Source organism: Dermacentor albipictus, chromosome 1 (assembly GCF_038994185.2).
Source record: "Dermacentor albipictus isolate Rhodes 1998 colony chromosome 1, USDA_Dalb.pri_finalv2, whole genome shotgun sequence".
NCBI lineage: Eukaryota > Metazoa > Arthropoda > Arachnida > Ixodida > Ixodidae > Dermacentor > Dermacentor albipictus.
In genome coordinates, this window is record NC_091821.1 from 468635955 (window position 1) to 468650803 (window position 14849).

Here is a 14849-nt window from a genome sequence, read left to right on the forward strand (position 1 = left end):
ACTGGACAGGAATATAGGCCGCTTAATGTGCCCATGGGAGACATGCACAGAACTTGCTCATGGCACCGGCGATGTTCCATCATTTTGGTACTCTTGTGGTTCTCCCCTTGCTTGCGCATTCCCCATTCCGCTTTATTGTGAATATTTGTGCATGTGTACAAAGCATAGGCCTGAGACTTAGTGCCACCAACAGCACGAATTATTTGTGCTAATTTTCAGGGCTTTATTCAGTACATGTATTGAAATATCCAAAAATGTAGTCTGAAGGACAGCTGCCGACATAAATAAAACCTCGTTAGTGCGCATCTGCTTAAGGCGCACTAACGGTCAAACTGAAGTTGCTACGAATTGTCGATCCAGTCTCCATACAGCCTTGTTTATCGTGCGACCGCTTAAGCCGTAGTTGCTTGTCCTAGATTAGGTTTAATGGACTTTCAAAACTTTCCCGATTTCTCGTTGTGGCTGACGCCATTATGTGCCGCAATAGACTTCACGCCTTTTCGGAAAGTGTACAGACCAGTCGACCAGTGATTTCGAAATAGGCACGAGTCATGATTCCTATATAGAGAAATATAAAAAAATGCACAGAAACATGGCGGAGACGCCAACAGAGAATAAACATAACTACCGATGGGCGCGCCTGTATGGGTTATCGCCTCCGACACCATCGCGTAAAGCATCTCCTACTATCTGCTCGGCAACGCGCGCGGCGTAGTGCGTAGCGCTGTTCTAATGCTATCTTCGGCTGGTCGTATCTGAGCACTCTGGAGCGCTCTGGCGAGCGGCGTTGTCTTCGGCTGGTTGAAAGAGGGTGCGCGCCCTGCGTTCGGCTGGTTCTTCTCGGTTGCTCTCATCTATCTTGGAGCGCTCTGAGGCGCTCCGAGCCCTGTCGTCGGAGCAGTCATCGAGATTGAAACGTCATCGCAGCGCCGCGTCGCTGCTGTTGGCGACGGCCCACCGTAACCTTGGCAACCTAGGCCACTGCATGCTGGCGTTTCGACGAACGTTCGTCCCGCCGGCACGTCCGCCGGTTTTTCCAGCAGCGCCGGGAGCTTTGGATAGGCGAAACATCGGACGTTGGCAGTAGTCGCGTGGTTTCGCATCAGCCATTTCCTCCTCCGAGAGCGAGTCGCACGTTCGGCTTGCGCGCTTGTCCCCTACCTTTGAGCTCGGGAAACGACCGATCTACCCGACTCTGCTTCGGGGCATACAGGCGACCAGTCGAAGATACCATAAGTGTACTGCAAGCTTTTGATAGGCGATAACTCAAACGCAGGGGGCGGACACTCCGTATACATCCCATTGGCCGTTTTTGAGCAGACGCTCTTTCGACGCTAGCGCCAAGGTCCCCTTCAGTTACCATCCTAACCTAAGGGCGATGCATTAGAAAAATGGCGGCGCACATGATTGTTTACGTTGTCATGGCAACAGCAATAGCAGCCGCGCGGCACCTCCTCTCCCAAAAGTTCTTCTTTCCTTTTTGTTTTATTATGCCGATTCGTTCCTCTCTCTTTCCCCCTTTCCCCCATGCCGCGCGCCCGCGCGCGCCGCTCACTTTTTTTTTTAACCCGTAACCGGCGCGTTTTTTTTTTTAGCGCGCTTGTTACGGCGCGCCGCGCGCCAGCTCGCAAGCAATGCGCGCGCTACGCAGCGCATTGGCATTGCTTGCGAGCTGGCGCGTAGTGCGCCGTGGGCCATGCGTTGGCAGGCCCACGGTGGTATACTTATATTATACCAGCATATGCCGGGACATAAAAAAAACATTCCACTTCCAACACAACAGATCTTTTGGTCTCGCTTTATTGACTTCGTTTCCGAAAACAGATTTTCGTTATAATGTGGTGGTGATTCACGTTCAAAAAATGAGCAAAGGTGAAAGGTACATGACATATACAAGAGTACTAAACACAAATGTTCAGACAGTGAAATAACAAAAAGCGCTGAGAAACGCGAAGGCCGTTTCATGTACACACACATATAAACAAAACAAGACCTTTATTTAATGGCCTCAAGGCCGAAATGTAGACGAGCTTCTGGTATATGCTCCAAGATATTGCACAAAACTGGAAGACGTGTATGACATAGTCATGACAACTAAAGGAAGTGAAAATTCACTGGCAATGGCAAATACGATGGCATGCAAGATACCTAAAAAGTGCAACCAAAAGCAAAGATTTTTTTATTGACAGTCATACCAAAAAAAGCTGTAAATTAGTTACTTACATACCTGCACAAAAGTATATGAAATGCGCGACATGTTCATTACTACTGAAGAAAATGAAAACGCAGACATGGCAGGACAAAAATAACATTGTACGAAAGACGTAAATACACATTATTCTGCACTTGGTCACTACTTCCGTAACTATGGCAACTAGTAGCAGAAGGTAGTCACCTTTTGTAGGAGCACATAGAACACCTTGGAAGAAAAGCCTATTCATCCATCAAAGACCCGGTGAAGTAAGCCGACACAACTTTCACCAAGAATGCAATGTTTAGCAGAAAAATTTCATCACTGACGGCACTAAGTCATACCATGTAACTGGGCACTCCATTGTGTAATAAACACAAACAGCGAAATTTCTTCAAACCGGACACTTCCAATGCTCATGCTTTCAAGAAGAAAAGCGTATCATGCCTACACATGAAGGTTGTTCACGCGGTTTTTCCCATCAGCAATGACTTAGATAATACATAAACATGAACAGTAATTTTTCAGCTGTTAGTATGCTCATAGAATGATCACACAGAAAAATGACTGGCAACGGAATGGTAAGCTGGGCGAGATTCTGAAGTTGCAGAATGAGGCTCGGCACAGAAAAACAGTAGCCGAATAGCAGATGACAATGAGGAGGAATAACCTGTCGTGGTTACTTAGTGGCTATGTTGTTGGGCTGCAAAGCACTAGGTCGCGGGATCGAATTCCGGCCATGGCGGACACATTTCGATGGGGGTGAAATGCGAGAACACCCATGTCCCATGCATCGGGGGCATGTTAAAGATTCCCTGGTGGTCCAAATTAATCCGGAATCCCCCACTACGGCATGCCTCAAAATGAGGTGGTGCTTTTGGGATGTAAAACCCCATTATTTAATTTTTTATGAGGAGGAACATCTATTTGTGAACTTTGCCTACTGGTAAGAGCAAAGTGCAGCACAGTCAAGGCACGATGACATGGAACATACACATGCATAAAGCCGTGCTCGTGTACATGCACCGTCGTATGTCCTAGGGTCTTTCACTCCATTTAACGCTTCCCAAGATGAATTACCAATAAGCCTTTATCGCCATTCTTTGTCTAATGGCCTTTGTCTTTCTGTGCCAAGCCACATCCACACAGACCAAATCGCGAAGTGCGCAGAACACTCGCAACATGTAAAACGATTTTCTAGAAGGAACCAACTGCTGTGGCTCAAAAGTGAAGGTGTTCAGCTGCTCCTGGCACAATGCAATGTAAGCCGAATGTAAAATGAGATGCTTCTACATCAACTCGTTACGGTAGCCGAGTGGCTCTGGCGTTGCGGTGCAGAGCGCAAGGTTCCTAGTTAAATCCCAGCCTCAGCGGCCGCGTTTCACTGGGGACGTCATGCAAGAATGCTTGTGTACTTAGGTTTAGGAGCACACTAAAGAGCCCCGGACGGTCAGAATTATTCAGGAGTCCACCATTACGGTATCTTCATAATCACATCACGGCTTTGGTACATAAAACCCTAGCATTTAATCATTTATTTGCTTCTGTGTAAATACAGATGCATGTTAAAGAACCTCTGGGCAACAACATCAGTGCACAATTATGAGCTACATGATTTCAGTTGAAGGGTAACATATCAGACGCAGAACAAGTGCTCACCTTAGCCACTGCAGTATTGAATAGCTATGGTGTTGTAGACCAATGTCATGGGCTTGGCAAACAAGTGCAATTGTGACATACAGTTCATTTGAGGACCCAGAAAGTGCCATGGAAATGTCATAGTACAACATGGCCATTTAAATGCAGGCAAAAAGTTCTCATGCCATCACTCGCTCGTCTTCTACTGCAATAATTACCACAGCTCATGGCAAAGAGAAAGAAGAAAATCTGATTTTATGTTCTGCATATTTTATAGTCTACTACAGGTAAGACATGTTGCGATAACAACTGAATTAGCACAACTTCGAATATGAGGAACCTATGAAAATGGTGAAAGAACCACGGATCAAAAATATGAAAGAATCAGCTGCAATTTCAGCCAAAGCCCATGACAGTGCATTATGATTAAGGCTGCTGACCAAATAAGGGACGTAAAATAAGGACACCAATGACACAATAATGACAAATTGTTCTCTTTATCCTGTAGGCACAGAAAATGTTTCAGGAGAGCATGTATATTATGAAAATTTAATTTTGCAGTTTTTGCAATTTTCTTTTTGATGATCTTTTTTCCCGCTGTTTACGCAGAACTCGATTTACTTGCCTTATATGAAGCAGCAGCCTCGCCCGACAAAACTGTTGGAGGAAGTCCGTACGACAGCTTGTGGAGCAAAACAGTGCCTGGGAAAGGCTGTCGCACAGTTTTTCCTCTAACACATGCACTACACGTGGTAGATGAGCTACAACACCAATATTTTCTAGAAAATCTTTTTCTATGTCCTTAACCGCCCCAAAGAGGCGTTCGGAAGGCTGTGTCAGGCCGGCAAAGAGTCCCCCTGGCTTACCATGAGCGTGAAGCATGGCCATAAACTGATGGGAACCTACTAGTGCCTCCTCCTCATGTCTTAAAAATCGGCTGCAAACACACTCCGCAGGACGTTTTTTTAAGAAATTGCTGCATGAGGTGAGCCGTAAAGCAGTACAGTGCATTCTGCTCTTCGGCATCTAGAAGGTCACCACCTGATGTGTCGCAGGAACTTGGCACCTCTGCCTCATCAGCAATGAGTGGCGGTGCAGCAGCACCGCCACCCATTACTTTTGCCAATAAATAGGTGTCTCCGATTTCACAGTTCCCACGAGGCAACAGGTTCCTTAGTTTCCCGAAAGAAATGTGTTTCAGAGCAGCAATGAACTGAAACACATTAGGATGTTCATTACAGCCAAGATTCCTTCTCACAGTGCCAAAAAGATTCTCAAGAGGGTCCTGCTGCAAATGGCGTGTCAGGAGAAAAGTGAAGTCAAAATTTTGGCAGAGGTCTTTCCACAGCAAGAGGACAGCCTGGATGGTGACAAGCCAGCCACGAATTACATGGGGCTGTCTGGGGCTGTCAAATCTCCAGCATTTGATCCATTTGAATGCCTCCTGCAAAAACTCCACATGACCAGAGTCAGCACTGATGGCATAGTCCATCTTGCCAGGCCTGGCAGTGATGCTTTTGCTGTTGAGACAGTCAAATAGCTTGTCAATTCTATCAATAAAGTCTGCTGTAGACTTGGCAGTCCCATCCATTTTCCCCAGAGCAATCATGACAGTCAATGCCACCGACACTGACTCGCTCAGTGCCTCGGCGGCAAACTTTACCTTCATACTGTTGAAAGCCCTCTTGTATATATGATCATCTGTCAGTTTCCTTGCCAATTTCATTCCAATTGGATCAGAGCTCTTATATAACTCCACAATGTGCTTCCATTCAATAATGTCTGTGCCAATGACAAGTTTGTGAGGGGCACGCAGGTTATTTCTGGTGCACTTCAAAAGGTGTGGAGTGTCAAACAGAAAATAGACTTTGTGACCACCCACTTCGAAGAATGGTTCATCTGGAGTTACGTTTAACTGCTCTGAAAGTGTAACATTACTTGTCCCCTGATCGCACACCACTGCCTTAACGAACAGCTGAATTGAGCTTAGCTGTTCAATTAAGGCAAATAGCAGCCTCCTGATGTAAGGAGCATACAGTTTGGTTCGTGCCACTGCAAACGCCAAAGGCTGCACCCATGGTTTAGAAATTCCAGAAAGGAGGACTACAAAGGCTTGGTTTGCCACACTCGGTGTCCTTTCAGAGCCATTATCTGAAAAGCCAATGACAATATCGTTTTTGATGTCATACTGCAAGTTTTGTCGCAGAGACATTTCATCAAATATGATGACACAGGCCCGATCCAGTAAATGCCAATCAGTGGTTGCTTCTTTAAGTACATCAATTACATTAGGAATAATTCCGGTTGTCATTGGCACTTCTGTCAGCCACCTCCGAAGAGACCTCGAGGTTGGCAAAGCAAGCACATTGGAAAGGTGCCTGTATGCCACCGGGCTATGAAAGTATGTGCTCAGGGCAAACTCTTTCATTTCCTGTGGCCACCTCCTTCCCTTCATTTTGCGACCATGGAGCACGACCTGACTGCTCACGAGCTTGTAAAACTGTGGTGTCAGGCACGACCTTAGGGTTTCCATGGCATCCCTCTTAGTAACCTTACGAGGACTCTTACGCTTTTGCAACCGTGACACGGCTCTCCGGTACCTGCGAGCATCTGCTTTGCACCTCTTTAGAATTCTCCCCGTGCCAGGGCTGAAGAGCTTTTCTTTCCGCCCACGCCATGAAGGTGTACCTACAAGAGTAGTGCATCGTTGTTATAATGCGCAGTTTCATAAAAGTCAAAACACACTTTATTTGTATGAAATAGCTCTTATTCTGTGGGTATTGCTCAACTTATGTCAAAGACAACAATTAGTAATGGAAAATACGGAAAACGTTTAGAGAAAAGCATTCATAATTGACGATTTGGGAGTCTAGGGGTATCTTACAAGTGCAACATCAATGTAAACATCACTTCACTGCCTTGACTAAAATAACGAGGAGCTTGTATTATATTACTGGTGTGTGTTTGTCTGAGAGACTCTACCACATGCATGTGCACTGCTTTATGGAGTAAACTTACGTTCAGTGCCTAGGCGCCGTCCTGTTGGAGTGCCAATAGCTGGTGTAGCTGTAAAAAGCAATTAGTACACATGATGAAACGGCTTCCCAAAAACAGGTCTTAAGTCTAAGCTTACGCTATGCGTTTATAAAATTGCCACTATAGGAGCACAGATTGACTGCATTAGATGCATGTGCAGTGTGCTGACATTCAGATTTGCTGAGGTATGGCAACAGGTAAAAAGTGTTTGAAAAGACAGAAACGAAAAGGAAGGGTGCAATGCGAGGGCTAGTGCCTGTGTTGGGATCACCATTTTTGTTTCCGTCTTTTCAAATGCTTTATACATTTTATTTTACTATGTCATGCGTCACAATGTTTGCATGTTAGACGAGCTCTGAATTCAGGACCCACACTGGGTTGTATCGTGGATTACAACTGTTTGTTAAAGTATTTAACAAATCTTTGTGCTATGTAATGTGCTGCAACAATGTGCCCACCTCTGCATAGTCCAGACGGTCCTGGCTCAGGTGTCCGCTCCCGCAGGGGCGCAGGGCTGGCAGCGTCATCTGGGTAAAGTTATATAGAAGCTCAGCTGTCGAGCCACATTTTCATACAGCAGTTATTGCATAAGAAACAGCAAACACGGGCGATTAGCAGTGGCAAGTGCAAAATGTGCTGCTATGTTTGCCACAATAAGAGCAGAGATTGACTGCATTAGATGCATCTGCACTGTCTGATATTCAGATTTGCTGAGGTATGGCAACAGGTAAAAAGTGTTGGAAAAGACAGAAACGAAAAGGAAGGGTGCAATGCGAGGGCTAGTGCCTGTGTTGGGATCACCATTTTTGTTTCCGTCTTTTCAAATGCTTTATACATTTTATTTTACTATGTCATGCGTCACAATGTTTGCATGTTAGACGAGCTCTGAATTCAGGACCCACACTGGGTTGTATCGTGGATTACAACTGTTTGTTAAAGTATTTAACAAATCTTTGTGCTATGTAATGTGCTGCAACAATGTGCCCACCTCTGCATAGTCCAGACGGTCCTGGCTCAGGTGTCCGCTCCCGCAGGGGCGCAGGGCTGGCAGCGTCATCTGGGTAAAGTTATATAGAAGCTCAGCTGTCGAGCCACATTTTCATACAGCAGTTATTGCATAAGAAACAGCAAACACGGGCGATTAGCAGTGGCAAGTGCAAAATGTGCAGCTTGCCAGAATAATAGCACAAGCCACCAGCTTCGTTTGTGTTTACAATACTTATACAATGAAGGGCTCTGAATTTAGGACGCATGTTGAGTTACTTTCTTAATGTCTATATATAGTGCCCCAAATAAATTTTTGCTTTTGTAATAGTTAAGCTACAATACGTCATGAATTTTTACAACTGTTAAACAATCAACAAGTTAACTGCAGCCTACCTAGATCGAATTGAAGTGCCAATCGAATGGAAGTGCCATTAAGGAAACTAAATGTATGCCAGCAAAGTTGACAATAGAGTTATTCTTTCTATGGAGTTTACAAAGTGAAGAGTACATATTCACCACATAGTAAATTTCAGAAAAAGAACTGCACTTTCAAAACAGGCCGACGCTTTTTTCCAGTTGATGAAAAGACAATGGTGTGAGAAAGCTGTGTTATTTAATGGGGAGTGTAAGATAAGGCCCACGTAGTCTAGCTAAAAAGTTTAAAACTGGACCTACCTTTTGACTCGAACCGCTCAAATGGCGCTTTCACGGTTGGCACGGCTGACCAAACGAGCCTTTGTCCCGCCGGGTCCAAAAAGTCTCCATCCGTGAAGTGCGCCGAGCAGATTCTGTAGTTGTTGACCTTCTGCCTGGGCAAACCCATCAGGTCTTGCCTCCCAGAGTACTCGAGATATGCTTCCATCCTGAAGAAACGTAAGTGAAAAGCATAAATTCCAACGTGATAAAGTGCGCATTCGGATCACGCATAAAAACTCGTTTCGTCATCTCGGCACAGCAAAAGTTGTGATACATCTACCTTGAGGCTCAGAAACGAGTTTTTCAACGATAATTAGTTTTCAGTAGGGGACAAATACAAAGCACACACCCAAGCACGTGGTTATATGAGAGACGCAAAGGTGAAACTATACAGTATGTTTCAAGTGGTTTGTGTTAGCTGCTTGTTGGTCCAACGGTGTTACTGCAACATATTTGTTCCTCTCAAATCAGCCATACTTGCAATTAACTGTTGCCTCACTCCAGAACGGCTATGTATGACTGCGCACACTAATTAGCACAAATGAAAGCCGGGAAGCAAGCTGTCCGCTCACCTGCTGTCTTTAGGCACCCGGAAGAACCTTGCATGGCTCGTTTTCGAGGTATTCGTGCACCATTTCACAATGCATGTGCGGTGCGCGTAGTCCTGGAACGGGCGAAACATCGGAAACATCGCGGAGCGCTAGCACAGTTACTGACGGCCGCGAAACTGACGAAACTGACCATGCCGGCAAACACACGCAACGCACGCAACGCACGCTTCCCGATAACAACAGATATCGAAATATGCAATTCATGTAGAGCGCTAAATTGGCGCGGTGCCGCTGGCGCCGTGCACGCATCTCGATGACAGTAGATAACAAAAATAAAGCGTTACGTAGCGGACTTAGCAGCCGCCGGGCCGGCGGGAACGGCACGGCGGCGCGGCGCGTAGACAGTCGAAGGTGAGGGAGTTGAGAGGGTATTACGAGAGAGGGCGTAGGGAGAGGAGTTGAGCGGGGGGAAGGGCTTGGCCACCTGGATCGGCGCGCGTGCGCGCGACGATCTACGAGGCCATGCAAGGGAAACGAATTTTCGCGTCGCCCTGTACAGAGATGGCGCCAATTTCCTGTGCCACCGGAACCGAGGAGTGTCCCCCCCCTGCCACCGTTCGCTGCCGCCTGTCTCAGCAAGACCCCTTCAACTGTGCCGCACTTTGAACAAGGAAGCCTTCGCCGCTGTTGGCGCAAGATGATACGCGCCTTCCCCGTGCATGGCCAGGAGCGGCGCGGGCCCAAAGTAACTGCTTTCGACTTATGCTGCCACGATACGCGGGTGCAGGTTTGCCGGCAAACACGCACATGCATGGTACAGCAACCTTTCCGGCACAGTGACGGCGTGCGCGTTATGGTCGACGCGCTGCACAAGAATTGCACGGGACGATAGAGAGGATGCGGCATCAGGAACCGCTGGTAAATGAAGCGATGCCGGTTTTCCCGCAGTAACAAATCGATAATCAAACGCGTATACAGGCATCGAGGAAGTCGGTAAGAGTCCTTTGCTCCGCCTTCATGTTTACATCTGCGTTCCCTGCCAAAGTTCCTTAATTCTCATTGGTGTCACCTTTGCGATAACGCACGGTCGTGCAACAAAGCGCAGGAATTTTTTCAGCGCTAGACAAAGTAGTAAACAAGAACTTTGTAGGATGGAATTTAGGTCACACTTATCGTGGCATCCAATTTATTTCCTTGTTGGTAACGGTGACGCAAGTCAAGAGATGCATATTTGTAAGTGCATGGCGGTTATTCTGTACTACCGTTTAGCGCGCAGTTATGCCACGTTCCCAGAAGATAGGCATTAACGAGATTTCAACAGATAAATTGGTGCAGCATCGCACACTTCATGAGCTGGCTATGTGTACGTTCCATCTGGCAGGATGTCTTCTACGGTTTTTTGCTTACACCGCCTTTATTAACTGTCAAATGCAGTACACATTTAAAATAAATTGTGAAATATAATTTAACAATTTCGTCTAATGTCATCAATTTGTTCCTTCTCTATATTTTGTGCTTTCATATCATTCTCAGCTTGCCGCAGTTAGTCGTTGACACAGCTAGTGAACAGCGAACCCTCGTTTTTGTTGAGCGTCGTTATTTATAGCGCACTCGGTCTGTAAAGCCCGGAATACATGGAGCGTTTTTGAGGCGATTTTCGCCTCACGGCGCCGATTTGACGCCCGGCGTCGCGAAAAACGCCCGCCGCCGCCGATCAGGACCGGCTAGATTTTGACGCGGCGCGCACGCGTCTGACGCTACCGGAAGTACCTGTCGGAGTCACTTCCGCCTGTTTTCGGCGGGAGCGGCCAGCCGTCTCACCGTTCCTCGCCGTCCATTGAACACTTCGCGCGCGTGCGCTGGACAGCACTATGGCTACGTCGGCGAAAGCATCACGCGTGGAGTTTAACGACAAACTACAGACATATTAGTGGGGTATTTATTGAATAATTTATTAATTATAACACAAGCAAACAACATCTAAGCATTGTTCGTTCATTTAGTGGTAGCCAAAACATTTTTGCCTTGTCTGGCCACACTGCGGCGGCGTTCGCTGCTCGTACACCTCATGTAGCCTGGCCGGCGTCCCGCCAGCGCGTTTATTTTTTGGCGCGCGATAATCGCAGGAGAAAAACGCCCCATGTAGCCCCCGCTTAAGAGGGGGAGTGCGCCATCGCACATCCGACAACGGCAAGTTGACGGCAGGCGCCCACTGCTGGTGCGAGTGTGTACAATGCGATACGTCTTCCCTTCATACAAGAAGTCTGGGTCGTTTCAGCGCCTGTAGCAGACTTGCTCGAAGTTGGCATCATAAGTAGATGTTCCGGTGGCCTGGATTGCCTGTGCGATCCCCTAGGTAGCGTTGGAGGCGGGATTTGATGTCTCGCTGTTCTCACGCTCACCAATTGAGACGCAGCTGGTGGAGTATTTGTGCTCTCCGACGGCGTGGTGCCTTGTTCGTCGTCTGACTCACTTGCCGCCATGTCGGGACTGAAGCTTTCTTTCGTGGCTAGCAGGTGTTGGCAGCTTCGGCGTAGTGTCTTGTGGCCCTCTGTGCGGGCATGGAAGGAGCGTGGTCCAGCTGGTGCCATTACGTCGTCATTCTCTGACCGCGACGTTCCCTTGACTCGCACGACATCATTGTGTTGAACGGGGAGCAAGGCATGATGCCTCCGATTCGTTGCTTGTGATTCGTTGTGTGAACTACTGGCTGCGGTGTGAAGTCTGGTAGGGGTGTGTGCAAACGCTTTCCCTGAAGCAGTTTGCCAGAGGCCGCCTTTCTTCCAAGGGGATGGCTTTGTAATTAAGCAAAGAAAGCCGGAAGTTCTCGTTTGCTTCAGTGTACTTTTTCAATATCCTTTTCACCACTTGCACGCCTTTTTCTGCTAGTACGTTTGAGTACTAGCAGAGTTTTGAAAGTTACTAGAGTTTTGAAAGTCGTACAGCTTAGCGAAACGAGCAAATGCTTCGCTGCAAAATTGGGGACTATTGTCAGTGCACACTTCCGTTGGGATGCTGTATCATGAGAACATCGCTCTGAGCCTCTCCGTCATGGAGTTGGTTGACAGGTCACGCAGCTGGTCGATTTCTCTAAAGTTAGACATTGAATCGTAAGCACACAGGAAGTACTTGCCGCCGTATTGAAAGATGTCAACTCCAACACGCAACCAAGCCTGTCAAGTGGTTGATCGAAGCATTAACAGGCTCAGCTGGCTGGTTGTATGCATGCCTTCTGCAAACAGCACACTTTTGTATTAGCGCTTCAATATCCGAGTTGATGTTTGACCAGAAGACCAATTGTCGTGCTCGTCCTTTGCATTTTCCTATACCTATGTGCCCTGCGTGAATTATATGCAACATTTCAGCCTGCATACGCGTGGGAATCCCAACCTTTGTTCCCTTGAGAAGTATTCCGTTCACGACTGAAAGCTCAGGACGCAAACGCGAGGGGTCCTCCCACAGCCTGTCCGCCCTTTACCTATTGTAACACTATATTCAGGTACGGGTCGCATCAGGACTCACGTGCGAGGCGTAGGGCAGTTCTCTCGCTGACGAGTGACGACACCACGCTAACGGCGTGGACTTCAACGTCGGTGGTGTCCCTGGCAGTCCCGTCTTTAGGAGCGGGTGCCCTTGACAGCATGTTCGCCAGCGCCATCTGTTTGCCGGGAATTAACACGATTGTGTAATCGTACTTCGAAAGCCTGAGAAAGAAATGCTGCACTCGTGGTGGCATATCAGATATCGCCATTTTTTGCAATGTGAATAAGAGCCCGCTGATCGCTTTAAAGTGTCACCGGGCGGCCGTACACGAAGTGATGGAACCGTTCAAAACCGAAAACAAGCGCCAGAGCTTCTTTTTCAATTTGAGAATACCGCTGTTCCGTGTCAAGCGCTGGAACCTTTGAAAGTGTGCACGAAAATGATCGCGTTGCTCTTTCACGGGAAAAATGGGGGCATTATTTATGAATATCACTGGCGTTTCTGAACATGATGCTTCAGTTACGCTTCCGTCTTCAATAGATATCACCGTACATGTATTCCACGTTTACCTCACAATCCCTGACATACTCAAAAAGTCTGATATTCTTATTTCGGCAATATTACGATTTGCTTAGTGTCACATGTTCCAACGATTTCCAGATGATCTTCCAGTGTTCACAGATGCATCTGTACACAGCAACGGTCAAGGCGCCTCTGCAGCTTTTTTTCTGCCCTTCGACTCAAGTGGGACGTCTCTTTGAAATACTTCATCCAACTTCGTCGACAACTGCGGAGTTAGCAGCGATTAGTGTTGCACAGAAATACATGCAAGAGGAGTCAACCACATCGAAGATTGTCATCTTTACGGACTCCCACGCTGCCTTTAGCAGGTTAAAACGCAGTCAGATTGATTGCCCAGTTGTGCGCAGCAGTACTCGGCATGCAAATAAAATTTCATCTCGTGGGGTATCTTTCGTTGCTCAGTGGATACCTTCGCACGTAGGAATCGCCGGAAATGAAGAGGCTGATCGGTGGGCTTCAGCTTGCGCTCACAACTGTGACTGCCCTGAAATTGTGTGCAAGCTTGATGACGCCCGTCCACTGATCCGTCGCCACCTACTCCAGCAGCATCCAGACCAGCGCGTCGCATATGGAACGTTCCCGCCCCGTGTTCGCGATCGAGGCTTGCATCGTCGCGCTAGAGTGCTAATACTGAAGCTGAGGTTCGGCTGCGTGAACGTGCGCGAACGTTTGTATAGACTAGGACGTGTGGCCAGCCCATCGTGTACGTCTTGCGGCTGCTGCGAGACACTTCAGCACCTAATATTTTAATGTCGCGCTTTCTGTGCGCAGCGCATGTCGCTAGTGAGAGACAATCATCTCCTTGGCCTGCGGTGCACGACACTCGACAACCGTTTGTACCCCAGTGGTAGTGATTCTCGACGTTATCAGGCTCAACGCGCCCTTCGTACTTTTCTAGAGTTATCTAAATCAGGTTCAAGTTTGTAGCGTCGATACTATTTCTTGTATTTACCATTCAGTAGTTGCGTGACTTTCAGTGACCGGCCCTACTGTGTGTGATCTGTACTGTGTGTTCTACTTTATTCGTTTAGATTTGTCCTGTTGCTCTTTCTTTCCTCTTTCGTCCCTTCCTATTTTCCATTTCTGTGTTGCTGTCGCCTCCCTTCCGAAGAGTAGGCAGGCGTTATGCCCTTTCCGGTGGCAGTTGCCAGCCTGATCCTCCTTTCCCCTTTCCTGTTAAATGTATATATGTGTTCAAACCAAATAATAATAAGAAGAAGAATAATTATCAAACAATGAAAGGAATTTTGGCGGGTTCAGAACGGAAGAAGCATCGGATCATGGTTTCTTCTTGCAGACTCACTTTGATCTCGTTCTTGGAGCTTCCGTATGAGCTGAAAAATTTGCCGAGTTCTTTCCTGTGCTTCCTTGTTAGCCTCTCTGTCAGCAGTACGTTCCGCTCTTTGTTTTGTCCGTTCGTTCTCAATCCACGCACGCACTTCCTCACCTGATAGTCCCAGCTGTAATCCAACAGTAGCTACTCTTTCTGTATCCACTGTTTAGTTTACTTCTGTGCGAATGCACTCGAGAGAGGATAATGTCCTTCGATGATTTTACGAGCGGTATACTGGCAGGCTCGTACGATTGTTATCGAATAAGAGAGGTATGGTCCCAAGACCACTCACCAAGGAACGCAATCTACATTCGAGTGCACACACAACACAATGTTGTATTTTGTCCTGCTA

General features: G+C 47.2%; 1 protein-coding gene across 1 annotated transcript in view; it reads right to left on the bottom strand.

Moving 5' to 3' along the window:
* Positions 1-13773, bottom strand: part of LOC139054487 (uncharacterized) — a 44542-nt gene extending 30769 nt beyond the window's left edge. The window contains exons 1-2 of the mRNA XM_070531521.1: positions 13703-13773; positions 12622-12757 (exon numbers count right to left, since the gene is read on the bottom strand). Coding sequence (XP_070387622.1) covers positions 12622-12757; positions 13703-13773 — 207 coding nt within the window. The remainder of the gene's footprint in view (positions 1-12621; positions 12758-13702) is intronic.
* Positions 13774-14849: the final 1076 nt, after the last annotated feature.